Source organism: Pseudophryne corroboree, chromosome 4 (genome assembly GCF_028390025.1).
Source record: "Pseudophryne corroboree isolate aPseCor3 chromosome 4, aPseCor3.hap2, whole genome shotgun sequence".
NCBI lineage: Eukaryota > Metazoa > Chordata > Amphibia > Anura > Myobatrachidae > Pseudophryne > Pseudophryne corroboree.
In genome coordinates this window covers 737,291,780-737,319,043 of record NC_086447.1, presented here as the reverse complement: position 1 = coordinate 737,319,043, position 27,264 = coordinate 737,291,780, and the positions used below count along the sequence as shown (strand labels likewise).

The 27,264-nt window shown below is 49.0% G+C and overlaps 1 protein-coding gene across 1 annotated transcript in view; it reads right to left on the bottom strand.

Annotated features, from left to right (window-relative positions):
* TMEM87B (transmembrane protein 87B) overlaps positions 1-27,264 on the bottom strand; it is a 113,668-nt gene that overhangs the window by 71,743 nt on the left and 14,661 nt on the right. The window contains exon 2 of the mRNA XM_063918102.1: positions 7,929-7,989. Coding sequence (XP_063774172.1) covers positions 7,929-7,989 — 61 coding nt within the window. The remainder of the gene's footprint in view (positions 1-7,928; positions 7,990-27,264) is intronic.

The window sequence follows — 27,264 nt, the reverse complement described above, 5'->3', positions numbered from 1 at the left end:
AAGTCTTGGAACACGCAGGGCCCCTGTTGCAACAGGTCCTCTCTGAGAGGAAGAGGCCACGGATATTCTGTGAGCATTTCCTGAAGATCTGAATACCAGGCCCTTCGAGGCCAATCTGGAACAATGAGTATGGTCTGCACTCTTTTTCGTCTTATGATTCTCAATATCTTTGAGATGAGTGGAGGAGGAGGGAACACATAGACCGACTGAAAGACCCACGGTGTTACCAGGGCGTCCACTGCTACTGCCTGAGGGTCCCTTGATCTGGCACAATACCTCCGAAGCTTCTTGTTGAGGCGTGATGCCATCATGTCTATTTGAGGAAGTCCCCAATGACTTGTTATCTCTGCAAAAACTTCTTGATGAAGTCCCCACTCTCCTGGATGGAGATCGTGTCTGCTGAGGAAGTCTGCTTCCCAGTTGTCCACTCCCGGAATGAAGACTGCTGCCAAAGCGCTTATGTGATTTTTCACCCAGCGCAGAATCCTGGTGGCTTCCGCCATTGCCACTCTGCTCCTTGTTCTGCCTTGGCGGTTTACATAAGCCACGGCTGTGACGTTGTCTGATTGAATCAGAGCAGGTAGGTCGCGAAGAAGATTCTCCGCTTGACGCAGGCCGTTGTATATGGCCCTCAATTCCAGTACGTTGATGTGTAGACAAGCCTCCTGGCTTGACCATATCCCCTGAAAGTTTCTTCCTTGTGTGACTGCTCCCCTTCCTCGGAGGCTCGCGTCCGTGGACACCAGAACCCAGTCTTGAATGCCGAACCTGCGACCCTCTAGAAGGTGAGCACTCTGCAGCCACCACAGGAGAGACACCCTGGCCCTGGGGAACAGGCTTATTTTCTGATGAATTTGAAGATTGGACCCGGACCACTTGTCCAGAAGGTCCCACTGAAACGTCCTCGCATGAAACCTGCCGAAGGGGATGGCCTCGTAGGTCGCCACCATTTTCCCCAGTACTCGAGTGCATTGATGGACCGACACTCTTTTCGGTTTTAACAGGTCTCTGACCATGTTCTGGAGTTCCTGGGCTTTTTCCATTGGGAGAAAAACCCTCTTTTGTTCCGTGTCCAGAATCATGCCTAAGAAAGATAGCCGAGTTGTTGGAACCAACTGTGACTTTGGTAGTTTTAGAATCCAGCCATGTTGCTGCAGCACTCCCAGGGAGAGCGCCACGCTTTTCAGTAACTGATCTCTCGATCTCGCTTTTAATCAGGAAATCGTCCAAGTACGGGATAATTGTGACTCCCTGCCGGCGCAGCAGCACCATCATTTCCGCCATTACCTTGGTGAAAATCCTCGGGGGCCGTGGAAAGCCCAAACGGCAACGTCTGAAACTGGTAATGACAGTCCTGTACAGCGAATCTCAGGTACGCCTGATGAGGGGGATATATGGGGACATGAAGGTATGCGTCCTTTATGTCCAGTGACACCATAAAATCCCCCCCTTCCAGGCTGGAGATTACTGCCCGGAGCGATTCCATCTTGAATTTGAACTTTTTCAAGTACAGGTTTAGGGATTTTAAATTTAGAATGGGTCTGACCGAGCCATCCCGTTTCGGGACCACAAATAGGGTTGAATAGCACCCTTTTCCCTGTTGAACCAGGGGAACCTCGACAACCACTTGTTGTTGACACAGTTTTTGAATTGCAGCTAAAACTATCTCCCTTTCTGGGGAAGAAGCTGGTAAAGACGATTTGAAAAACCGGCGAGGAGGCTCGAATTCCAGCTTGTAACCCTGGGATACAATTTCCATTGCCCAAGGATCCACGTCTGACTGAACCCAGACGTGGCTGAAGAGTCGAAGACGTGCCCCCACCGGTGCAGACTCCCTCAGTGGAGCCCCAGCGTCATGCGGTGGATTTAGTAGAAGCCGGGGAGGACTTCTGCTCCTGGGAACTAGCTGTAGCCGGCAGTTTTTTTCCTCTACCCTTACCTCTGGCGAGGAAGGAAGAGCCCCGACCTCTTCTGGACTTATGCGACCGAAAGGACTGCATCTGATATTGCGGAGTTTTCTTTTGCTGTGGATAAACATAAGGTAAAAAAGTAGATTTACCCGCGGTAGCTGTGGAAACCAGGTCCGCGAGACCTTCCCCAAATAAATCCTCACCTCTGTAAGGTAAAACTTCCATATGCTTCTTTGAGTCGGCATCACCCGTCCATTGGCGGGTCCACAGGGCTCGCCTAGCAGAAATCGCCATGGAGTTGGTTCTTGAACCTAGTAGCCCAACGTCTCTCATATATAAGACTGCGTCTTTAATATGACCTAAGGTCAATAAAATGGTATCCCTATCTAGGGTATCAATGTCAGCTGACAAGGTATCTGTCCAAGCTGCTACCGCACTACAAACCCAAGCCGATGCTATTGCCGGTCTGAGCAAAGCACCCGTATGTGTATAAATTGATTTTAAGGTAGTTTCCTGTCTGCGATCAGCAGGATCCTTGAGGGCTGCTGTGTCTGGAGACGGCAGCGCCAGCTTTTTTGACAAGCGCGTTAGCGCCTTGTCCACCCTGGGCGAGGATTCCCACCGTACCCTGTCCTGCGCAGGGAAAGGATACGCCATAAGAATTCTTTTGGGAATCTGCAGTTTCTTGTCTGGAGATTCCCAAGCCTTTTCAAATAACGAGTTCAGCTCATGAGATGGGGGAAAGGTTACCTCAGGTTTCTTTTCCTTAAACATGTGTACCCTCGTGTCAGGGACAGAGGGGTCATCTGTGATATGTAAAACATCCTTTATCGCAATAATCATGTAATGAATACTTTTGGCCACCCTTGGGTGTAACCTTGCATCATCGTAGTCGACACTGGAGTCAGAATCCGTGTCGGTATCAGTGTCTGCTACTTGGGACAGGGGACGTTTCTGAGACCCTGAAAGGCCCTGTGACACAGTCAAAGCCATGGATTGACTCCCTGTTCTATCCCTGGACTCTGCTTTGTCCAATCTCTTATGTAATAAGGACACATTTGCATTTAAAACATTCCACATGTCCAACCAATCCGGTGTCGGCGTTGCTGACGGTGACACCACAATCATTTGCTCCACCTCCTTCTTAGATGAGCCTTCCGTTTCAGACATGCCGACACACACGTACTGACACCCCCACACACTCAGGGATACATTTATATGGAGACAATTCCCCAATAAGGCCCTTTGGAGAGACAGAGAGAGAGTATGCCAGCACACACCCAGCGCCACCTGACTCTGTAAACAGAATTCCCAGTTAAACAGCGCTTTTATACAAATATATGTATATACACTCACTGCGCCAATTAAATGTGCCCCCCCCCCCTCTTTTTTGCCCTCTGTCACCGTGTTCAGCAGGGGAGAGTCCGGGGAGCCAGCTTCTCTGCAGTGTGCTGTGGAGAAAATGGCGCTGGTTAGTGCTGGAGGTTCAAGCGGCGGCGGGCTTCGGTCCCGCTCAAATTTACAATACTGGCGGGGGATTATTTAATATACTACCTCCGCAGTATATCTATATACTTTAGCCAGTCCCAAGAGGTTTAATATTGCTGCCCAGGGCGCCCCCCCTGCGCCCTTCAGTGCCCGCTGTGTGTGTGTGCGCGTGTGGGAGCAATGGCACGCAGCGTTACCGCAGAGAAGATCTGAAGTCTTCAGCCGCCTTTGAAGTCTTCTTTCTTCTTATACTCACCCGGCTTCTATCTTCCGGCTCTGTGAGGAGGACGGCGGTGCGGCTCCGGGACGAGCGGCGAGGGCGAGACCTGCGTTCCGACCCTCTGGAGCGAATGGTGTCCAGTAGCCTAAGAAGCAGAGCCTCTCATTTAAGTAGGTCTGCTTCTCTCCCCTCAGTCCCACGATGCAGGGAGCCTGTTGCCAGCAGTGCTCCCTGAAAATAAAAAACCTAACAAAAGTCTTTTTCAGAGAAACTCAGGAGAGCTCCCCTGTAATGCACCCAGTCTCCTCTGGGCACATGATCTTACTGAGGTCTGGAGGAGGGGCATAGAGGAAGGAGCCAGTGCACACCCATCTAAAGTTCTTTATAGTGCCCATGTTTCCTGCGGAGCCCATCTATACCCCATGGTCCTTACAGAGTCCCCAGCATCCTCTAGGACGTAAGAGAAAGATTTCATCCACACCGCAATGGTGGGAGCATTAGGGGGCATCGCTACATTGTAAGGTACTAAGTAACACATACTTCAAGTGAGACGTGGCAGGCCCTCTCTAAGCAATGTAGCCAGCTAGACAATACTGAAACTGCAGTGCGATGCAAACTTACATAGCGTTTCATTTCAACACTTAAAATAGTTTAGCTCAATGGGGGTCATTCTGACCCATTCGCTCGCTGCTTTTTGTCGCAGCCGAGTGAACGGGTCCCTACTGCGCATGTGCCGACGCTGTAGTACGCCGGCGCATGCCAGACGGCCGAAGGCCCTCGCTGGGCTGCGATCTGCCTGATGCATAGAGCTGGTTATAAATCTTGTGGCGAGCGCAGCGAGCCACCGAGCCCGAAGCGTGGCAAGCCCCGCAAGGGTATGCCTTTCCACAATTGGGGGTCCCAGATGACAAAACTATCCACACAAACCACAAAAATGCAAAAAACATGGTGTCTACCTTTTTTATGTCGACCTTTTGACCCTGTCGACCTAATGTCTGTCTAACATATGGTGTCTATCTATTGACTGTCTAACTAGACACTATCTTGTATACCACACCCGATAATAGTAAACAACGTCGCTCATTTTGCCCTTCCTGAACGACTTTGATTACTATAGTGGCCAGTGTGTATGCCGCCGAGCGATGCGTGGCCCCGCGGGTCGTTAACAACACTCGCTGTCGGCTGTGCATGCAGCTCAATTTGTATTGTCGTCCAAAAACAGCATGCACGGCCCGGCCGTGGCGTGACGTCATTGAACGATATCGTTTGCATATCGCTCAGTGTGTACGCACTGCTGCAGACTGCCCCGGCCCGGGAGGGGAAACTCTAGTACCCACCTAGAGTCTCACTGAGCCGTCATACTACACATACACTGTCTGTAGTGTAATGTCATTATTAACAGGAGGTTCGAGGTGAGAGAAACGGTACAAAAAAAAAAAAATTCCTGACAAACCCCATTTGCAGAATTAGGTTATTAATAACAGAAAAAAAACTAGTTTGCAAGATTGAGAAGAAATACAATTTAGAAGAAACAAAGGAGTATAAAGATGAACCCCGAGGAAGTAGGCTGCAGCCTACAAAACCAATTGGCTTGCTGTGTTGTCTTGAGAAAAAAAAAAACAACACAACAACTGAATTTTGGATGTGATTAATGGGGTTGTACAACCTTGCTATCTGTAAATGCCTGCCACTGTTTTGACAGGAACAGGCAGAGCTCCAACCAATCATAATTCACTATCTATGTAGTGAACATGGGTGACCGCGGGTGACCTCACCGCTGACCGCAAAGTTCCCACCATTGAAGATAATGGAGGGGGCTGTGCGATGCGCGTCTGACAGCTCCGACGCGCATACAGCCAATCAGGAGAGTGCCACGAAGTGGCGCTTCCTGATTGGCTAAAGGGACCTTCTGTGACAGGAGTCACGGGGGGTCTCTGCATTCGGGGGAAAGGGGTCCCATGTGTAAACATGGGACCCCTTTCAGTCCATCTGGTTCGGGTAAATGCTTTTTTTTGTTTTGCCAAGTACGTGGATTATAATAAAAGAACTGGACACTGGATCAGGTGAGTATAATTTCATTTTCAGGTACCCCGGACGTCGACATTGGAGACGTGGCCAGAGTCGGCGTGTCAACATAGGTAAGTATGTGTGTCGGCATGTGTGAAATAAAGTTGTATTTTCACGGTGTGCGTGTCCTGTTTTTATTTGGGTATTTTTTTTGCAGTAGAACTACAGGTACCAGCGGGCCAGTTTCCCTCCCGCATGCTGGTACTTGTGGTTCTCCAAGTACCGGCTTGCGGGGGAGGCTTGCTGGGACTTGTAGTTCTTCTGCAAAAAAAAACAATATTCTTAAATTTTCAACAAGGCTATCAGCCCCCCATCCGCAGCCCTTGGATGGGGGGGGGGGGGAGAGACAGCCTCGGGCTTCACCCCTGGCCCTTGGGTGGCTGGGGGGGGGGACCCCTTGATTGAAGGGGTCCCCACTCCTCCAGGGTACCCCGGCCAGGGGTGACTAGTTGGGTATTTAATGCCACAGCCGCTGTATAAAAAAGTGACCCCCGGCTGTGGCATTCTCTGTCCAGCTAGTGGAGCCCGGTGCTGGTACAAAAAATACAGGGGACCCCTACTCTTTGTCCCCCGTATTTTTTGCACCAGGACCAGGCGCAGAGCCCGGTGCTGGTTGTTAAAATACGGGGGATCCCCTGTCATTTTTCCCCCGTATTTTGGCAACCAGGACCGGCTCAAAGAGCCCGAGGCTGGTTATGCTTAGGAGGGGGGACCCCACGCAAATTTTTTTCGTTTTTTTTTACCGTTTTTTAAACATTTTTAAAAATCTAATCAAAATCCGTCAAATCGGCCGTTTTTCGACAGCGGGACTGTCGAATTAGTTTTTTATTGAATATGTCGAATTCCGGCACCCACCTGCCGGAATTCGACGGTCGAATTGTGTCGAATTTAAAAACGGGCGAAAAAGTGCCGCAATTCGCCTGGAATTGCATATACCCCATAGACTCCCTCACTCAGCCACAAAGTGAATACGTTTATACTGTAGCTATGTAGCTGTGGGGGGGGGGGGGGGGGGGTTTCCCCACATTTTCTGTGGAATTCTTTATCCTCTTAAACGTTTCAGATACATAACAGATCTGGGCTATGAGCTTAAGAGGGAGCCAGTGTGTCATTTAATAAGATTGCACATCCCTGTGACTCCTTTAGAAGTATCCCTGTACGCCTAGAGATGTGTGGAAGTTTTCAGCTCTGTATAAGAAAACCTTGTTTTTATAATCGCTCTCATGCCATGTTTTTATTTTACTTACTGTAGCCCAGTTTGGTAGCTTTATATTTTTGTTTTAAATGCTGAGAAAGACTCTCGTCACAGAACAACATACAAGTCCGCACTTTAACACATTAATAGGATAGAAGGGAGCAACAATTATTTCTGTTATACAGAACCACACCATAAAGTGTTCTCCCATATACAGTATGAGGAAATTCAATTAGAACATGTAATTTAATTTAGCGGGCTTGAAAAAAAAGGTGGCAGCTTCGGCCTTTCATATCTAGGACTATTCAATTCAAGCCCTTTTTCTTTCCTGACAAATTACCCTTTTAACGGGCGAAACAGGGATTATATCCAGACCTATAAGTTAAATATAGTGATTTCACTATCCTTATTAGTGACATTGGTCGCATTTATTCGCTATACAAGGGAGCATTTGTTATTGTTTTAGATTAAAAAATTGTGTGTTTAGGAATTTATGATTGTATATTAAATTGATGTTTTTGTTCTTATCTTTTTATATGCTTGATTAATAATCTTATGCACACCCACTGGTGAGTTTTCTCCCCATCTGCATTAATTATATTTCATTTATTTGGTATTCACAAATACTTATTGGGGAGCAGCATTTGCATATCTTCAGATGTAATCACTTCAATAAGAGTGCGCCCGATGATTTATCTTGTATGTATCTTATTTATTGATTTTTTTTCCGGGTCGGCTCAGGCCTGAAAAGAAATCCCTGTTAAGTGCAGCCTGCGGGGGCTAACTGAATAGACCTGGGGGACCAATTAGCTGCGGTATATTACCATGGCTAATTAAATTCTCCTCATAGAATATTACTGTTACATGTGAGGTACTTGGCGTAATTTCACTTTGGATACCTCTCAAACTGCTCTAGTAACAAAAAAATAGATACTTAAATCCTAATATATAATCTACTCTTAGTATATCTGTAAACACAGTATAACACGGACAAAAACAGAAACATAATATAAATTTAAAAAAATCAGACACACAACAACATACTTACGTTTCAGTTGTATGTTTGTATGGTTAAATAATATCTTTTTGAAGTAAACAGGTATTGAGCCCTAAAAGATAAAAAGAAAATGAATCAGGAATAATAAAATAAAAATATAAATAATATCCACATAGTATAATTATAAAACATTATTAAGCTTAAGATGCAGATAATGATAACAAAAAAAAGGAACCATGTGGGTAAATTGGGCATACAAACTAAATTTAACACAGGTTTAATTCCTGCATTAAATAAGTAATAAGATGTTTAACTGGGTAGTTAACCCCTATTTTATCTTATGACTAGAGCCAAACCACCACAATAAAAATATAAATATAATAATTATAATAATAATAATTCACATCACTGTTTGTACTAAGCAACAATATTGGGGCATATGTATTATTTAGGCCTGGAGAAGTGACAAGGCAGTGCTAAAGAAGTGATAAGTGTAAGGGGGTGCCGCGGATGGGGCCCGGAGGTACTGTCCTCCCTTTGGCAGTGGTTCTCCCGGAGACTCGAACAGCAGCCAAGCAGCCAGTCACTATTGTTAGCGCTGGTGTCCCAACGTGCAGCTTTATAAGGAAGATGCACTCAATAAACTACAGCTCCCAGCAGGCCTTAGCGCTAACGACTGCTGGGAGCTGTAGTTTATTTAGTGCGTCTACTCCCCTGTAATGCGGCACATTGGGACACCGGCGCTAACAATAGTGACTGGTTGGCAGAACTGACTGACTCGCTGAATCAATGTAAAAGGTGAGAGTGCTGTGCAGTGTCAGTGACACTGCACACCCACTGCACTGCACAGCACTGTCACCTTTTACATTGATTCAGCGTCCAGACATTACCCTCTGCAATATCACCCACTCTATCCGTTACATTAGCCATCTTGGGGCTTCCAGGCCAGCAGCCCAGGTGCTGTGTTGCGGAGTCAGGGCTTCTGGGGATCTGGGTGTGGCGGGGAGGCACTCCTGTGACATCATGCACAGAGGAGGCTCCGGGGCTCAGAGAGTATGCGGCGCACGGAGGGCTATGAAAGCCTTCCGCTGTGCCGCTTTCATACACATCTATGCTGGTGGCCGCAGCAGCTTTTGTTCCACCTGCGCCGCGGCTAGGGAGTGGGGATTGTTGATGCCGGAGGGGGCAGGCGGACTGGCAGCAGGACATAGGGAAAAAAAATCCTTTTACTGCAGCGTCCTATCTACAACGCAGAGACTTGCTGCAGATGCAGTGGCATGCCCTCCAACTGTACCTTTTTAGCAGGTACAGTACCTTTTTTTATGGTCTGTACCGATTTTTGGCTCTCCAGACTTCCATTGAAAGTAAAGGAAAAGGGACGTGGTCCCACCACTTTACACATGGTCACGCCCCCTTTTTGAATTTGTACCAATTTGTGTGTGTAAATTGTTTGAGTGTATGTTGCTGCAGATGCAGTGGGCCTATTTTGGGGTGTGGTCGTGGAGCTGCAGCTCCATCAGCCACATCCTACACTGGGAACACACAGCAGCCGAAGGGCAAAGCCTCCCATTGGATGTAACCTGTGTGGGAGGGCATTTCTCGACCAATCAGCTGTGGACTGGGTGTTTAAAAAAAGTCAGATTGAGACACAGGTGCTAAGAGGGGGAGAGCAGCAGCTACAGCAGCGTAGTTGGAGGATGGGGCACTGCCGCCAGACCTCAAAGCAGCATCAACCCGGCTCCAGCAAGCGGGACTTCGCTTCCTGGAGCCGGGAGGACGCTGCCATGAACGGCGGTAGTGCCCCATCTTCTCTCCCCTCAGTCCCACGAAAATAAAAAACCTAACAAATACTTTCTTTTCTAGGAAGCTCAGGAGAGCCCCTAGGGTGCATCCAGCTCTGGCCGGGCACAGATACTAACTGAGGTCTGGAGGAGGGGCATAGAGGGAGGAGCCAGTGCACACCAGATATAGTACCTAATCTTACTTTTAAGAGTGCCCAGTCTCCTGCGGAGCCCGTCTATACCCATGGTCCTTACGGAGTACCCAGCATCCACTAGGACGTCAGAGAAAACGTGTTAACTCCTATCTTCCATAACCGTGTCACCGAGCTAGACCTCACAGCAGCGTCCACCAAGGCAGCAGCAAGCATGACCTCGCTTGCTGGAGCCAGGAGGATGCTGCTGTGAGCGGCGGTGGTGCCTCATCCTCTGGCTACGCTGCTGTATCCGCTCCTTTACCCCCGTCTCCCCGCTGCTCTCAGCACCCTCATCTCCATCCGACTTTTTTAAAAGTCGGATCGAGATGGTCAGAAATGGGACCAAAACCTGACGGATTTGGCCCCGTTTCCGACAGAAGAACGCGGATCGGCGGCTATTCCGAGGACTGAATAGGTCGGAATCCCTTCCGACCTGAAATAGTCGAAAACTGCAGTCTTTCTGACAAGACGGCAGATTCGACAGCAATTGAATATACCCCTATAGCTTGGGGGGGGGGGTGTAAGGATTATAAATACCTAAAATGGACCTAACTACAGCACACATGTATTCATATTTTATGCTTGACTAAGGAAAAATGGGCACTCGCGCTCAAATTCACAATGAAAGGCAAAAAGATCCTTATACTGTATGTAACAAGATCTAAACCACGCACATGAACCTCGCCTGTTAGAATCCATATGCTGGGCTGACGCCTAGATATGCTACACATCAAATTCTGGAAGAACCAATGAGGTCCTATACTACCAGTATTACTGCAGAGGTAACAACAGTTTATCATGAGTAAGTACACTTTGGGATAGGGGGTGTGCTCTCTCTACAATGGCGCTGGTCTCTCTTACGGTCACCTATGTATGTGGATAATACCCAGGTGTGAAAGTGTATGTTGAAACACACTGGTATGGCAAATAAAATGGAATTTAATACAATACTAACATGCAATGTCTAAAAACAAGCAATACATAAAAAAACAAGTGGACTGGGAACAGGCCATGGGGGGAATGTGATCCTACGGATGCAGGTGGAGGAGCCGCAGGTGTCAAATAAAGGCAGGGTACCCCGGGAAATACCCTGCTGGTGGCTCCTCTGATCGAATTCCCTTCCAGGCAATCAGGAAAACAGTCCGCCAAACGTCCAGGGGGTGGGCAGTGCCACAAGGTACCTTTGGAGACACCTTGTGGCGCTGCCCACCCCCTGGACGTTTGGCGGACTGTTTTCCTGACTCATACCAGCTCACACCACGAACATACCCAGAACGTGACATTCAATAGAATACCAGCCAACGGTATGAACAATACACAGCCACATGCTGAGAGAATATGTAACACAACCAGTGTGTCAACACAAACAATAATAAGACACCGTATGCCATGGCATGCACAACGTCAGCAACAGCCTGACAGAAAAGAAACACCACAAGAGTGTAACCATAACTAACATGGCAACAATAACGCATGCAACGGCATGACCGACAACAGTCACAACTGACTGAACTCAATGCAACATGAGCGTAACTATAACAAAACTGCAGATACAGCCCGCACTGTGACGGGCGCCCAGCATCCTCTACGGACTAAGAGAAAATAAGATTTTAAACTTACCGGTATATCTTTTTCTCCTAGTCCGTAGAGGATGCGGAGGACTCCGTAAGGACCATGGGGTATAGACGGGCTCCGCAGGAGACATGGGCACTATAAAGACTTTAGATGGGTGTGCACTGGCTCCTCCCTCTATGCCCCTCCTCCAGATCTCAGTTAAAGAACTGTGCCCAGAGGAGACGGACAGTACGAGGAAAGGATTTTTGTTAATCTAAGGGCAAGATACATACCAGCCCACACCATCCACACCGTACAACTTGGAACATACGAATCAGTGAACAGTATGAAATAAACAGCATCAGCCAGAGACTGATCAAAACTGTAACATAACCCTTATGTAAGCAATAACTATATACAAGTCTTGCAGAATTTAGTCCGCACTGGGACGGGCGCCCAGCATCCTCTACGGACTAGGAGAAAAAGATTTACCGGTAGGTTTAAAATCTTATTTTCTCTTACGTCCTAGAGGATGCTGGGGACTCCGTAAGGACCATGGGGATTATACCAAAGCTCCCAAACGGGCGGGAGAGTGCGGATGACTCTGCAGCACCGATTGAGCAAACATGAGGTCCTCCTCAGCCAAGGTATCAAACTTGTAGAATTTACCAAAAGGGTTTGAACCCGACCAAGTAGCCGCTCGGCAAAGTTGTAATGCCGAGACACCTCGGGCAGCCGCCCAAGAAGAGCCCACCTTCCTAGTGGAATGGGCCTTTACCGAATTTGGTACCGGCAATCCAGCCGTAGATTGAGCCTGCTGAATCGTGTGACAGACCCAGCGGGCAATTGTCTGCTTAGAAGCATTGTTGGCTGCATACAGGACAAACAGTGCCTCTGTTTTCCTAACCCAAGCCGTCCTGGCTACATAAACCTTCAAGGCCCTGACTACATCAAGAGACCTGGAATCCTCCAAGTCCCCCGTAGCCACAGGCACCACAATAGGTTGGTTCATATGAAACGATGAAACCACCTTAGGCAGAAATTGAGGACGAGTCCTCTACTCCGCTCTATCCACATGGAAAATCAGATAGGGGCTTTTGTGAGACAAAGCCACCAATTCAGACACCTGCCTCGCAGATGCCAAGGCTAACAACATGACCACTTTCCAAGTGAGAAATTTCAACTCAACTGTTTGAAGAGGTTCAAACCAGTGTGATTTAAGGAACTGTAACACCACGTTAAGGTCCCATGGTGCCACTGGGGGCACAAAAGGAGGCTGGATGTGCAGCACGCCCTTTACAAAAGTCTGACTTCTGGGAGAGAAGCCAATTCCTTCTGAAAGAATAATGACAGGGTCAAAATCTGTACCTTAATAGAGCCTAACTTTAGGCCCATATACACTCCTGTCTGCAGAAAGTGGAGAAAACGGCCTAGGTGAAAATCTTCCGTAGGAGCATTCTTGGATTCACACAAAGATACATATTTCTTCCAGATACGGTGATAATGGTTCGCCGTCACCTCCTTCCTAGCTTTTATCAGAGTAGGGATGACCTCCCCCGGAATACCTTTCCTAGCTAGGATTTGGCTTTCAACCGCCATGCCGTCAAACGTAACCGTGGTAAGTCTTGGAACACGCAGGGCCCCTGCTGCAACAGGTCCTCCCTGGAAGGAAGAGGCCCCGGATCTTCTGTGAGCATTTTCTGAAGATCTGAATACCAGGCCCTCGGAGGCCAATCCGGAACAATGAGTATTGTCTGGACTCTTCTCCGTCTTATGATTCTCAGTATTTTTGAGATGAGTGGAAGAGGAGGGAAGACATAGACCGAAGGAAACATCCATGGTGTCACCAGGGCGTCTACCGCTACCGCCTGAGGGTCCCTTGACCTGGAACAATACCTCCAAAGTTTCTTGTTGAGGCGTGACGTCATCATGTCTATTTGAGGAAGCCCCCAACGACTTGTTATCTCTGCAAAAACTTCTTGATGAAGACCCCACTCTCCTGGATGGAGGTCGTGTCTGCTGAAGAAGTCTGCTTCCCAGTTGTCCACTCCCGGAATGAAGACTGCTGACAGCGCGCTTACGTGATTTTCCGCCCAGCAAAGAATCTTGGCTGCTTCCGCCATTGCCACTCTGCTCCTTGTTCCGCCTTGGCGGTTTACATGAGCCACTGCTGTGACGTCTGATTGAATCAGAACAGGTAGGTCGCGAAGAAGAGTCTCCGCTTGTCGTAGGCCGTTGTATATGGCCCTTAATTCCAGCACGTTGCTGTGTAGACAAGCCTCCTGGCTCGACCGCAGTCCCTGAAAATTTCTTCCTTGTGTGACTGCTCCCCACCCTCGGAGGCTCGCGTCCGTGGTCACCAGAACCCAGTCTTGAATGCCGAACCTGTGACCCTCTAGAAGGTGAGCACTCTGCAGCCACCACAGGAGAGACACCCTGGCCCTGGGGGACAGGCTTATTTTCTGATGTATCTGTAGATGGGACCCCAACCATTCGTCCAGAAGGTCCCACTGAAATGTCCTCGCATGGAACCTGCCGAAGGGTATGGCCTCGTAGGCCGCCACCATTTTTCCCAGTACTCGAGTGCATTGATGAACTGACACTCTTTTTGGCTTTAACAGGTCTCTGACCATGCTCTGGAGTTCCTGGGCTTTTTCCGTTGGGAGAAAAACCCTCTTCTTTTCCGTGTCCAGAATCATGCCTAAAAATGATAGCCGAGTCGTTGGAATCAACTGCGATTTTGGCAGATTTAGGATCCAGCCGTGTTGCTGCAGCACTCTCAGGGAGAGTGACACGCTTTTCAGCAACTGATCTCTCGATCTCGCTTTTATCAGGAGATCGTCCAAGTATGGGATAATTGTGACTCCTTGCCTGCGTAGGAGAACCATCATTTCCGCCATTACCTTGGTGAAAATCCTCGGGGCCGTGGAAAGCCCAAACGGCAACGTCTGAAACTGGTAATGACAGTCCTGTACAGCGAATCTCAGGTGTGCCTGATGAGGAGGATAAATGGGGACATGAAGGTATGCATCCTTTATGTTTAGTGACACCATAAAATCCCCCCCTTCCAGGCTGGAGATCACTGTCCGGAGAGATTGCATCTTGAATTTGAACTTTTTTAGATACAGGTTTAGGGATTTTAGATTCAGAATGGGTCTGACCGAGCCATCCGGTTTCGGGACCACAAATAGAGTTGAATAGTACCCCTTTCCCCTGTTCACTAGAGAAACCTTGATAATCACTTGCTGTTGACACAGCTTTTGTATCGCAGCTAAAACTATTTCCCTCATTGGGGGAGAGGCTGGCAAACCCGACTTGAAAAATCGTCGAGGAGGCACTTCTTCGAACTCCAGTTTGTAGCCTTGGGATACAATTTCTATCGCCCAAGGATCCAAATCTGACAGAACCCAGATCTGGCTGAAGAGTTGAAGACGTGCCCCCACCGGCGCGGACTCCCGCAGTGGAGACCCAGCGTCATGCGGTGGATTTTGTAGAAGCCGGGGAGGACTTCTGTTCCTGGGAACTAGCTGTAGCAGGCATTCTTTTCCCTCTACCCTTACCTCTGGCGAGGAAGGAAGAGCCCCGGCCCCTTCTGGACTTATGCGACCGAAAGGACTGCATCTGATATTGAGGTGTTTTCTTTTGCTGTGGGGGAACATAAGGCAAAAAAGATTTACCCGCGGTAGCTGTGGAAACTAGGTCCGCGAGGCCCTCCTCAAATAAAACCTCACCCTTGTAAGGCAAAGTTTCCATATGTCTCTTTGAATCGGCATCAGCCGTCCATTGGCGGGTCCACAGGGCTCGCCTAGCAGAAATTGCCATGGCATTGGCTCTTGAACCCAATAGCCCAACGTCTCTCATATATAACGCTGCGTCTTTTATATGTCCCAAGGTCAATAAAATGCTATCCTTATCTAGGGTGTCAATGTCAGATGACAAGTTATCTGCCCATGCTGCTATTGCGCTACATACCCATGCCGACGCTACTGCTGGTCTGAGTAAGGCCCCCGTATGTGTATAAATTGATTTTAAGGTAGTCTCCTGTCTGCGATCAGCAGGATCCTAGAGGTCTGCCGTGTCTGGAGACGGTAGCGCCACCTTTATGGACAAGCGCGTCAAAGCCTTGTCCACCCTGGGCAAGGATTCCCACTGTAACCTGTCCTGTGCGGGGAAAGGATACGCCATAAGAATTCTCTTGGGAATCTGCAGTTTCTTGTCTGGAGTTTCCCAAGCTTTTTCAAATAAAGCGTTCAGCTCATGAGATGGGGGAAAGGTTACCTCAGGTTTCTTTTCCTTAAACATGTGTACCCTCGTGTCAGGGACAGAGGGGTCATCTGTGATATGTAAAACATCCTTTATTGCAATAATCATGTAATCAGGGCCGGCTCCAGGCCTACTAGCACCCTGAGCGAGAAAATGTAAAAGCGCCCCCCCCCCCCCCATGCGCGCGCCGAAGGCGCGCGCGCTCCCGGAAAAGTGGGTGTGGCCTCTGGAAAAGTGGGCGTGGACTCGTAACTTCATATCATCAAACTGTAAAAATATTTTCACACAATTAGCAGCCTTACACATAGCCACAGTAGTGTTCCTTACACACAATGTCTCCAGTATAGTGCCAGATACACATAATGTGCAGTGCCAGATAGACATGACATGCCTCCCAGCAGTGCCAGATAGACATGACATGCCTCCCAGCAGTGCCAGCTACACATGACATGCCCCGCAGCAGTGCCAGCTACACATGACATGCCCCGCAGCAGTGCCAGCTACACATGACATGCCCCCCAGTAGTGCCAGCTACACAGGATAGTGTTCACTTTTTAGGGCATGGTGCTGATCACAGGGAGGGCACATTTTTAAGTTAGGAGGGCAAAATGATGTACATACTGCTTGTTGTTCCCACACCTATATGTCAAAGCATGGACAGTGCGCGCCGAAGGCGCGCCGCAAAAATTAATGGGAGTTACTTCGTGGGGAAGGTACGTGGCCACATAATAGTGGCAATTTGCATTACACCACACAGTAGTGCAGCTAATACACACTGCACCAGGTAGAACCTCCTATACACTTTGCGCCAGGCACAGCACTGAGACACATTGCCTAGCCACAGACGCCTAGCGGGAACACTACATGACATGCCCCCAAGCAGTGCCAGCTACACGTGACATGCCCCCCAGCAGTGCCAGCTACATAAATGGCCACACAGTGCCAGATATGCACCCACAGTTCAGATACATAAATGCCCCCAAAGTGCCAGATACATAAGTGCCTCCACAGTGCAGATATGCCCCCCACAGTGCCAGATACATGATGCCCCCGCAGTGCCAGATACATAAGTGCCCACACAGTGCCAGATATAAAAATGCCCACACAGTGCCAGATATGTCCCCACTGTGCCATATATAAAAATGCCCGCACAGTGCCAGATATGCCACCACAGGGCCAGATACATAAATCCCCCCAGTGCCAGATACATAAATGCCCACATATTGCCAGATGCATAAGTGCCCACACAGTGCCAGATGCATTATTGCCCCCCACAGTGTCAGATACATTAATGCCCCCAGTGCCAGATATGCCCCCACAGTGCCATATACATAATGCCCCCACAGTGCAGATATGCCCCCACAGTGCCAGAAACATAATGCCCCCACAGTGCAGCTATGCCCCCACAGTGCCAGATATATAATGCCCCCACAGTGCAGATATGCCCCCACAGTGCCAGATATATAATGCCCCCACAGTGCAGATATGCCCCCACAGTGCCAGATACATAATGCCCCCACAGTGCAGATATGCCCCCACAGTGCCAGAAACATAATGCCCCCACAGTGCAGCTATGCCCCCACAGTGCCAGATATATAATGCCCCCACAGTGCAGATATGCCCCCACAGTGCCAGATACATAATGCCCCCACAGTGCAGATATGCCCCCACAGTGCAAGAAACATAATGCCCCCACAGTGCAGCTATGCCCCCACAGTGCCAGATATATAATGCCCCCACAGTGCAGATATGCCCCCACAGTGCCAGATATATAATGCCCCCACAGTGCAGATATGCCCCCACAGTGCCAGATATATAATGCCCCCACAGTGCAGATATGCCCCCACAGTGCAAGAATCAATGCCCCCACAGTGCAGCTATGCCCCCACAGTGCCAGATATATAATGCCCCCACAGTGCAGATATGCCCCCACAGTGCCAGATATATAATGCCCCCGCAGTGCAGATATGCCCCCACAGTGCCAGATATATAATGCCCCCACAGTGCAGATATGCCCCCACATGAATAAACATAATGCCCCCACAGTGCCAGATATATAATGCCCCCACAGTGCAGATTTTAACTTACATGGCATTGTCACTGCGGACTGCGGTGCTGGGAGCCGGGAGGGGGAGTACTGCTGTGGGCCCAGGCAGGCAGGCAGGCGGGCGGGCGGCTGGACGGATGAACGATTCCGTCTGCGCTGCGCGGCGCCGGCGTCTAACGTCAGACGCAGGCGCCGCACAGCGCGCTGCGCGCACACACACACAGTTTGAAGGCTGGCTCCAGGCAGGAATATGGCGGCCGCAGCGTGCGGCGCCCTAAAAGAGTGGCGCCCCGCGCGGCCGCTCCAGTCGAACATGCCTGGAGCCGGCCCTGCATGTAATGAATACTTTTGGCCACCCTTGGGTGTAACCTCGCATCATCGTAGTCGACACTGGAGTCAGACTCCGTGTCGGTATCAGTGTCTGCTACTTGGGACAGGGGACGTTTCTGAGACCCTGAAGGGCCCTATGACACAGTAAAAGCCATGGATTGACTCCCTGTTCTATCCCTGGACTCTGCTTTCTCCAATCTCTTATGTAATAAGGACACATTTGCATTTAAAACATTCCACATGTCCAACCAATCCGGTGTCAGCGTTGCCGACGGCGACACCACAATCATTTGCTCCACCTCCTCCTTAGATGAGCCTTCCGTTTCAGACATGCCGACACACACGTACTGACACCCCCACAAACTCAGGGATATATTTATATGGAGACAATTCCCCAATAAGGCCCTTTGGAGAGACAGAGAGAGAGTATGCCAGCACACACCCAGCGCCACTGGACACAGGGACAAAAACCCAGTCTGTACAGCGCTTTTATATATCAATATACACTCACTGCGCCAAATAAATGTGCCCCCCCCCCTCCTTTTTGCCCTCTGTACTTGTGTTCAGCAGGGGAGAGTCCGGGGTGCAGCTCTCTGCAGCGTGCTGTGGAGAAAATGGCGCTGTTTAGTGCTGGAGGATCAAGCTCCGCCCGCTCAACGGTGGGCTTCAGTCCCGCTCAAACTCTTTATACTGGCGGGGGTTTATTTAATATACTGCCTCCGCAGTATATATATATATATATATATGTCAGCCAGTGTCCCTTGAGGTTTATTATTGCTGCCCAGGGAGTCCCCCCCTGCGTCCTGCACCCATACAGTGCTGTCAGTGTGTGTGAATGTGGGAGCAATGGCGCGCAGCGTTACCGCTGCGCGGTACCTCAGTGAAGATCTGAAGTCTTCTACCACCTTTGAAGTCTTCTTTCGTCTTATACTCACCTGGCTTCTATCTTCCGGCTCTGTGAGAAGGACGGCGGCGCGGCTCCGGGACGAACAGCGAGGATGAGACCTGTGTTCCGACCCTCTGGAGCTAATGGTGTCCAGTAGCCTAAGAAGCAGAGCCTATCATTTAAGTAGGTCTTCTTCTCTCCCCTCAGTCCCACGATGCAGGGAGCCTGTTGCCAGCAGTGCTCCCTGAAAATAAAAAACCTAACAGTCTTTTTCAGAGAAACTCAGTAGAGCTCCCCTGCAGTGCATCCAGTCTCCTCTGGGCACAGGATCTAACCGAGGTCTGGAGGAGGGGCATAGAGGGAGGAGCCAGTGCACACCCATCTAAAAGTTCTTTATAGTGCCCATGTCTCCTGCGGAGCCCGTCTATACCCCATGGTCCTTACAGAGTCCCCAGCATCCTCTAGGACGTAAGAGAAAAGGATTTACCGGTAGGTATTAAAATCCTATTTTCTCATACGTCCTAGAGGATGCTGGGGACTCCGTAAGGACCATGGGGTTTATACCAGAGCTCCAGGCCGGGCGGGAGAGTGCGGATGACTCTGCAGCACCGATTGAGCAAACATGAGGTCCCCATCAGCCAGGGTATCAAACTTGTAGAGCTTAGCAAAAGTGTTTGAACCCGACCAAGTATCCGCTCGGCAAAGTTGAACCGCCGAGACTCCTCGGGCATCCGCCCAAGAAGAGCCCATCTTCCTAGTAGAATGGGTCACCACCGACTTCGGTAACGGCAAACCAGCCGTATAACGAGCACGCCGAATCGTATCACAGATCTAGCGTGTAACAGACTGCAGAGACGCAGGCGACCCAATCACGCTGGGAGCATACCGGACAAACAGAGCCTCTGTTTCCCCAATATGAGCCAAATTGGCGACATAACTATTCAAAGTTCTGACTACATCGAGAGACCTTGAATCAGCCAATGCTTAAGAAACCACAGGCATCAAATAGGCTGGTTTCTGCGAAACACCGAAACCACTTTTTGCAGAACTATTAACCGAGTTCTCAATTCCGCTCTATCCACATGGAAGATCAAACAGGGGCTCTTGTGAGACCCAGCCGCTACTTCCGACATCCGCCTTGTGGACGCCAAAGCCAAAAGCCTGACCACTCTCCAAGAGAGAAATTTAACACAACCTTTCATAAAGGATCCAATCATTGTGACACAAGAAAACGCAACACCACGTCAAGGTCCCACTGGCTTCAAATGACTGAGAAATGCGAATAACCTTTTCACACGTCTCAGCCCGACCCCAGCAACGAGAAGGGTAGTTTGCATTCACACAAACCAAAATCCCGGGATGATGTGCAGCTACTTGTAAACACCTATGATTTTTATGTAAGTGTGAAAGAGGTATAATACCACTTTTAGACATATGACCCGGGAAATACACAGGTACACCTCCAAGTCATCAACCCAGGAATTTCCCGGGTCTCAGTCTGAGACTCCATTCACACTACACCAAAAACCTAGGCATTTCCAGGGTAAGACGCATTCACACTGAACCCGGGTCTGCGCTGGAATCTGGAGTGTATTTAAAGGGGTCACTTTCGTATATATTATTCAGCCACTGATATTTATTAATAACAAATTTGTGGTTTTATTTCCTATTTAATTACATTTTGTTTTACAGCTGTACTACTAACTAGGTCATTATTTTTTTCTAACTAAGGATCTCCCACTCACATTCCCCCTCCCACTCACATTCCCCCTCCCACACCCAGCTATCAGCCAGTACTACCTTTCCTCAGTTTCAGGTCTGCCTTTCTTGTGTGTGAACTTCCTATAAGTATTCAGCATTTGCATAGTCTGCTGTGTAATATCTATATTTAGCTGGGTTATGTTACAGCCATTAGCCTAACAGCCAAATAGACCTATAAACTCACATTCATACTACAGGCGACCCAGGAAAAACCCTGGTATAGAGCAGGGTCATGGACCCGAGCGTTTCCGCTCACACATAGCAAATACCCGGGGTGATGCACGTTCATGGCCAAAACCTGGGTTTTTGCTATGACTGAAAGGGGTATAAGTGATGAATCTTTATTATACCCTTTCAGACATAATATACTTACCCGGGTTTGTGCCCATGAACGCGCATCGACCTGGGTTTTTCTTTGTGTGAACAGAAACGACCTTGGTCGAAGTCCAATGTCCACGACCCTGCTCTGTACTGGGGGTTTACCCAGGTGTGACCGCTGACCTGGGTCGGTTCTAGTGTGAACGATCCAACCTGCGTTTTTAAACCTGGGTTTTAAGAAAACTCTCTGGCTGTTTGCTGCACCTGCAGATTACATCAACTGCAGGCGCTCGGATCACTGATTGAGCACACAGAGATAGTGGCATCCACATCCCAAGCGCCGGTAGCAGTGGTGGACCAGCAAAGCTGTTATGTGCAGGATTTTTCTATTGCACAAATTTAAGTGTGTATTAGTTTGTCTTTTTAAAAGCATAAACTTTCTAAAGGCTATTTTCATAATTTTCTTATATTGTAATGTAAATAATTTATTGTTTTCCAATTTTTTTTAAAAAACCATTGGACACAAACTTTGGGGCCTTTACTCTAAAAATTATAATTTTTCTATTGTGTCAATACTGCAAACAAAAAAACACGAATCTCCTTTAAATCCACCCCTTCCAGGGCTGTGCGAATAAATACGACCGGAGAATTTCCTGGGATTTTGGTCTAGTGTAAATGGGGGTCTCAGGCTAAGACACGGGGGTTTTCCAGGTTGAAAGACTCGGGTCGCACCAGTTTAGTTTCCGGGTCTTATATCTGAAAGGGGTATAAGTGGCAGAATAAACTGTTTTGACTAATATTATTTACAGATACATCAATGGGGATTCTCAATGATGTGTATCATATCACTATTGGTGACTACGGGCTCATACAGGCAGAACACGTTACATATGCTTGTGGTGCGTTGCCCTGCGCTGCTAAAACATATGAATACTTGTGAAAAGAGTGCTGAAAAGATTGCAATGATTAACACAATATTAGCACCAGCTGGGGAACATTGGCGAAAGAAAAAAAATAAGAATTTACTCACCGGTAATTCTATTTCTCGTAGTCCGTAGTGGATGCTGGGACTCCGTAAGGACCATGGGGATAGCGGCTCCGCAGGAGACTGGGCACAACTAAAAGAAAGCTTTAGACTAACTGGTGTGTACTGGCTCCTCCCACTATGACCCTCCTCCAGACTTCAGTTAGGATACTGTGCCCGGAAGAGCTGACACAATAAGGAAGGATTTTGAATCCCGGGTAAGACTCATACCAGCCACACCAATCACACCGTATAACTCGTAATACAATACCCAGTTAACAGTATGATAACAACTGAGCCTCTCAGCAGATGGCTCAACAATAACCCTTTAGTTAAACAATAACTATATACAAGTATTGCAGACAATCCGCACTTGGGATGGGCGCCCAGCATCCACTACGGACTACGAGAAATAGAATTACCGGTGAGTAAATTCTTATTTTCTCTGACGTCCTAAGTGGATGCTGGGACTCCGTAAGGACCATGGGGATTATACCAAAGCTCCCAAACGGGCGGGAGAGTGCGGATGACTCTGCAGCACCGAATGGGCAAACTCTAGGTCCTCCTCAGCCAGGGTGTCAAACTTGTAGAATTTAGCAAATGTGTTTGACCCCGACCAAGTAGCTGCTCGGCAAAGTTGTAGAGCCGAGACCCCTCGGGCAACCGCCCAAGAAGAGCCCACCTTCCTCGTGGAATGGGCTTTCACTGATTTAGGATGCGGCAGTCCAGCCGCAGAATGTGCAAGCTGAATCGTACTACAGATCCAGCGAGCAATAGTCTGCTTTGAAGCAGGTGCACCCAACTTGTTGGGCGCATACAGGATAAATAGCGAGTCAGTCTTTCTGACTCCAGGTGTCCTGGAAACATAAATTTTCAGGGCCCTGACTACGTAGGCACCACGATAGGTTGGTTCAGATGAAAGGCTGATACCACCTTAGGGAGAAATTGGGGACGAGTCCTCAATTCTGCCCTATCCATATGGAAAATCAGATAAGGGCTTTTACATGACAAAGCCGCCAATTCTGATACACGCCTGGCCGAAGCCAAGGCCAACAACATGACCACTTTCCACGTGAGATACTTCAATTCCACGGTTTTAAGTGGCTCAAACCAATGTGACTTTAGGAAATCCAACACCACGTTGAGATCCCAAGGTGCCACTGGAGGCACAAAAGGGGGCTGAATATGCAGCACTCCCTAAACAAAAGTCTGAACTTCAGGTAGTGAAGCCAGTTCTCTCTGGAAGAAAATCGATAGAGCCGAAATCTGGACCTTAATGGAACCCAATTTTAGGCCCATAGTCACCCCTGACTGTAGGAAGTGCAGGAAACGGCCGAGCTGAAATTCCTCCGTTGGGGCCTTCCTGGCCTCACACCACGCAACATATTTTCGCCATATGCGGTGATAATGGTTTGCGGTTACTTCTTTCCTAGCTTTAATCAGCGTAGGAATGACTTCCTCCGGAATGCCCTTTTCCTTCAGGATCCGGTGTTCAACCGCCATGCCGTCAAACGTAGCCGTGGTAAGTCTTGGAACAGACAGGGCCCCTGCTGCAGCAGGTCCTGTCTGAGCGGCAGAGGCCAAGGGTCCTCTGAGATCATTTCTTGAAGTTCCGGGTACCAAGCTCTTCTTGGCCAATCCGGAACAATGAGTATAGTTCTTACTCCTCTTCTCCTTATTATCCTCAGTACCTTTAGTATGAGAGGAAGAGGAGGGAACACATAAACCGACCGGTACACCCACGGTGTCACTAGAGCGTCCACAGCTATCGCCTGCGGGTCTCTTGACCTGGCGCAATATTTTTCTAGCTTTTTGTTTAGGCGGGAAGCCATCATGTCCACCTGTGGCCTTTCCCAACGGTTTACAATCAGTTGGAAGACTTCTGGATGAAGTCCCCACTCTCCCGGGTGGAGGTCGTGCCTGCTGAGGAAGTCTGCTTCCCAGTTGTCCACTCCCGGAATGAACACTGCTGACAGTGCCAACACGTGATTTTCCGCCCATCGGAGAATCCTTGTGGCTTCTGCCATCGCCGTCCTGCTTCTTGTGCCGCCCTGTCGGTTTACATGGGCGACCGCCGTGATGTTGTCTGACTGGATCAGTACCGGCTGGTTTTGAAGCAGGGGTTTTGCCTGACTTAGGGCATTGTAAATGGCCCTCAGTTCCAGAATATTTATGTGTAGGGAAGTCTCCTGACTTGACCATAGTCCTTGGAAGTTTCTTCCCGGTGTGACTGCCCCCCAGCCTCGAAGGATGGCATCCGTGGTCACCAGGACCCAGTCCTGTATGCCGAATCTGCGGCCCTCTTGAAGATGAGCACTTTGCAGCCACCACAGCAGAGACACCCTGGTTCTCTGAAGATGCGATCCGGACCACTTGTCCAACAGGTCCCACTGAAAGGTTCTTGCATGGAACCTGCCGAATGGAATTGCTTCGTAGGAAGCTACCATCTTTCCCAGGATCCGCGTGCAGTGATGCACCGGCACCTGTTTTGGTTTTAGGAGGCCTCTGACTAGAGATGACAGCTCCTTGGCCTTCTCCTCCGGGAGAAACACTTTTTTCTGTTCTGTGTCCAGAACCATCCCCAGGAACAGTAGACGTGTCGTAGGGACCAGCTGTGACTTTGGAATATTTAGAATCCAGCCGTGCTGTTGTAGCACCTCCCGAGATAGTCTGGGTAGCACTAACAACTGCTCCCTGGACCTCGCCTTTATCAGGAGATCGTCCAAGTACGGGATAATTAAAACTCCCTTCTTTCGAAGGAGTATCATCATTTCGGCCATTACCTTGGTAAAGACCCTCGGAGCCGTGGAGAGACCGAACGGCAACGTCTGGAATTGGTAATGACAATCATGTACCACAAATCTGAGGTACTCCTGGTGAGGATGGTAAATGGGGACATGCAGGTAAGCATCCTTGATGTCCAGTGATACCATGTAATCCCCCTCGTCCAGGCTTGCAATAACCGCCCTGAGCGATTCCATCTTGAACTTGAATTTTTTTATATATGTGTTCAAGGATTTCAAATTTAAAATGGGTCTCACCGAACCATCTGGTTTCGGTACCACAAACATTGTGGAATAGTAACCCCGTCCTTGTTGAAGTAGGGGCACCTTTACTATCACCTGCTGGGAATACAGCTTGTGAATTGCCTCTATCACTGCCTCCCTGCCTTAGGGAGTTGTTGGCAAGGCAGATTTGAGGAAACGGCGGGGGGGGGGAGACGTCTCGAATTCCAGCTTGTACCCCTGAGATACTACTTGAAAGATCCAGGGATCCACCCGTGAGCGAGCCCACTGATCGTTGAAATTTTTGAGACGGGCCCCCACCGTACCTAGCTCCGCCTGTGGAGCCCCAGCGTCATGCGGTGGACTTAGAGGAAGCGGGGGAGGACTTTTGCTCCTGGGAACTGGCTGTATGCTGCAGCCTTTTCCCTCTACCTCTGCCTCTGGGCAGAAAGGACGCGCCTTTAACCCGCTTGCCCTTATGGGGCCGAAAGGACTGTACCTGATAATACAGTGCTTTCTTTGGCTGTGAGGGAACATGGGGTAAAAATGCAGACTTCCCAGCTGTTGCTGTGGAAACTAGGTCCGAGAGACCATCCCCGAACAACTCCTCACCTTTATAAGGCAAAACTTCCATGTGCCTTTTAGAGTCTGCATCACCTGTCCACTGCCGAGTCCATAACCCTCTCCTGGCAGAAATGGACATTGCACTTATTTTAGATGCCAGCCGGCAAATATCCCTCTGTGCATCTCTCATGTATAAGACTGCGTCTTTAATATGCTCTACGGTTAGCAATATAGTGTCCCTGTCTAGGGTATCAATATTTTCCGACAGGGAATCTGACCACGCAGCTGCAGCACTGCACATCCATGCGGAAGCAATAGCTGGTCTCAGTATAATACCTGTGTGTGTATATACAGACTTCAGGATAGCCTCCTGCTTTCTATCAGCAGGTTCCTTTAGGGCGGCCGTATCCGGAGACGGTAGTGCCACCTTCTTTGACAAGCGTGTGAGCGCTTTATCCACCCTAGGGGATGTTTCCCAACGTGACCTATCCTCTGGCGGGAAAGGGTACGTCATTAGTAACCTTTTAGAAATTACTAGTTTCTTATCGGGGGAAGCCCACGCTTCTTCACACACTTCATTTAATTCCTCAGATGGAGGAAAAACTACTGGTAGTTTTTTCTCTCCAAACATAATACCCTTTTTTGTGGTACCTGGGGTAACATCAGAAATGTGCAACACATTTTTCATAGCCTCAATCATGTAACGTGTGGCCCTATTGGAAGTTACATTAGTCTCATCGTCGTCGACACTGGAGTCAGTATCCGTGTCGACATCTGTGACTGCCATCTGAGGTAGCGGGCGTTTTAGAGCCCTGATTACTTTTGAGACGCCTGGGCAGGCACAGGCTGAGAAGCCGGCTGTCCCATATTCGGTATGTCGTCAAACCTTTTATGTAAGGAGTCGACACTGTCACGTAATTCCTTCCACATAACCATCCACTCAGGTGTCGGCCCCGCAGGGGGTGACATCACATTTATAGGCATCTGCTCCGCCTCCACATAAGCCTCCTCATCAAACATGTCGACACAGCCGTACCGACACACCGCACACACACCGGGAATGCTCTGACAGAGGACAGGACCCCACAAAGCCCTTTGGGGAGACAGAGAGAGAGTATGCCAGCACACACCAGAGCGCTATAATAATACAGGGATTAACTGAATTATTTCCCCTTATAGCTGCTATATAAGTTATACTGCGACTAAATTTAGTGCCCCCCCTCTCTTTTTTTACCCTTTGTAGCTTGATACTGCAGGGGAGAGCCAGGGAGCGATCCTTCCAGCGGAGCTGTGAGAGAAAAATGGCGCCAGTGTGCTGAGGGAGTTAGCCCCGCCCCTTTTTCGGCTGACTTTTCTCCCGCTTTTTTCAGGAATTCTGGCAGGGGTAATTTATCACATATATAGCCCTGGGACTATATATTGTGATGATTTGCCAGCCAAGGTGTTTATATTGCTGCTCAGTGCGCCCCCCCCCCCCAGCGCTCTGCACCCATCAGTGACCGGAGTGTGAGGTGTGCATGAGGAGCAATGGCGCACAGCTGCAGTGCTGTGCGCTACCTTGTTGAAGACCGAGGTCTTCTGCCGCCGATTTTCCGGACCACTTCTTGCTTCTGGCTCTGTAAGGGGGACGGCGGCGCGGCTCCGGGACCGAACGATCGAG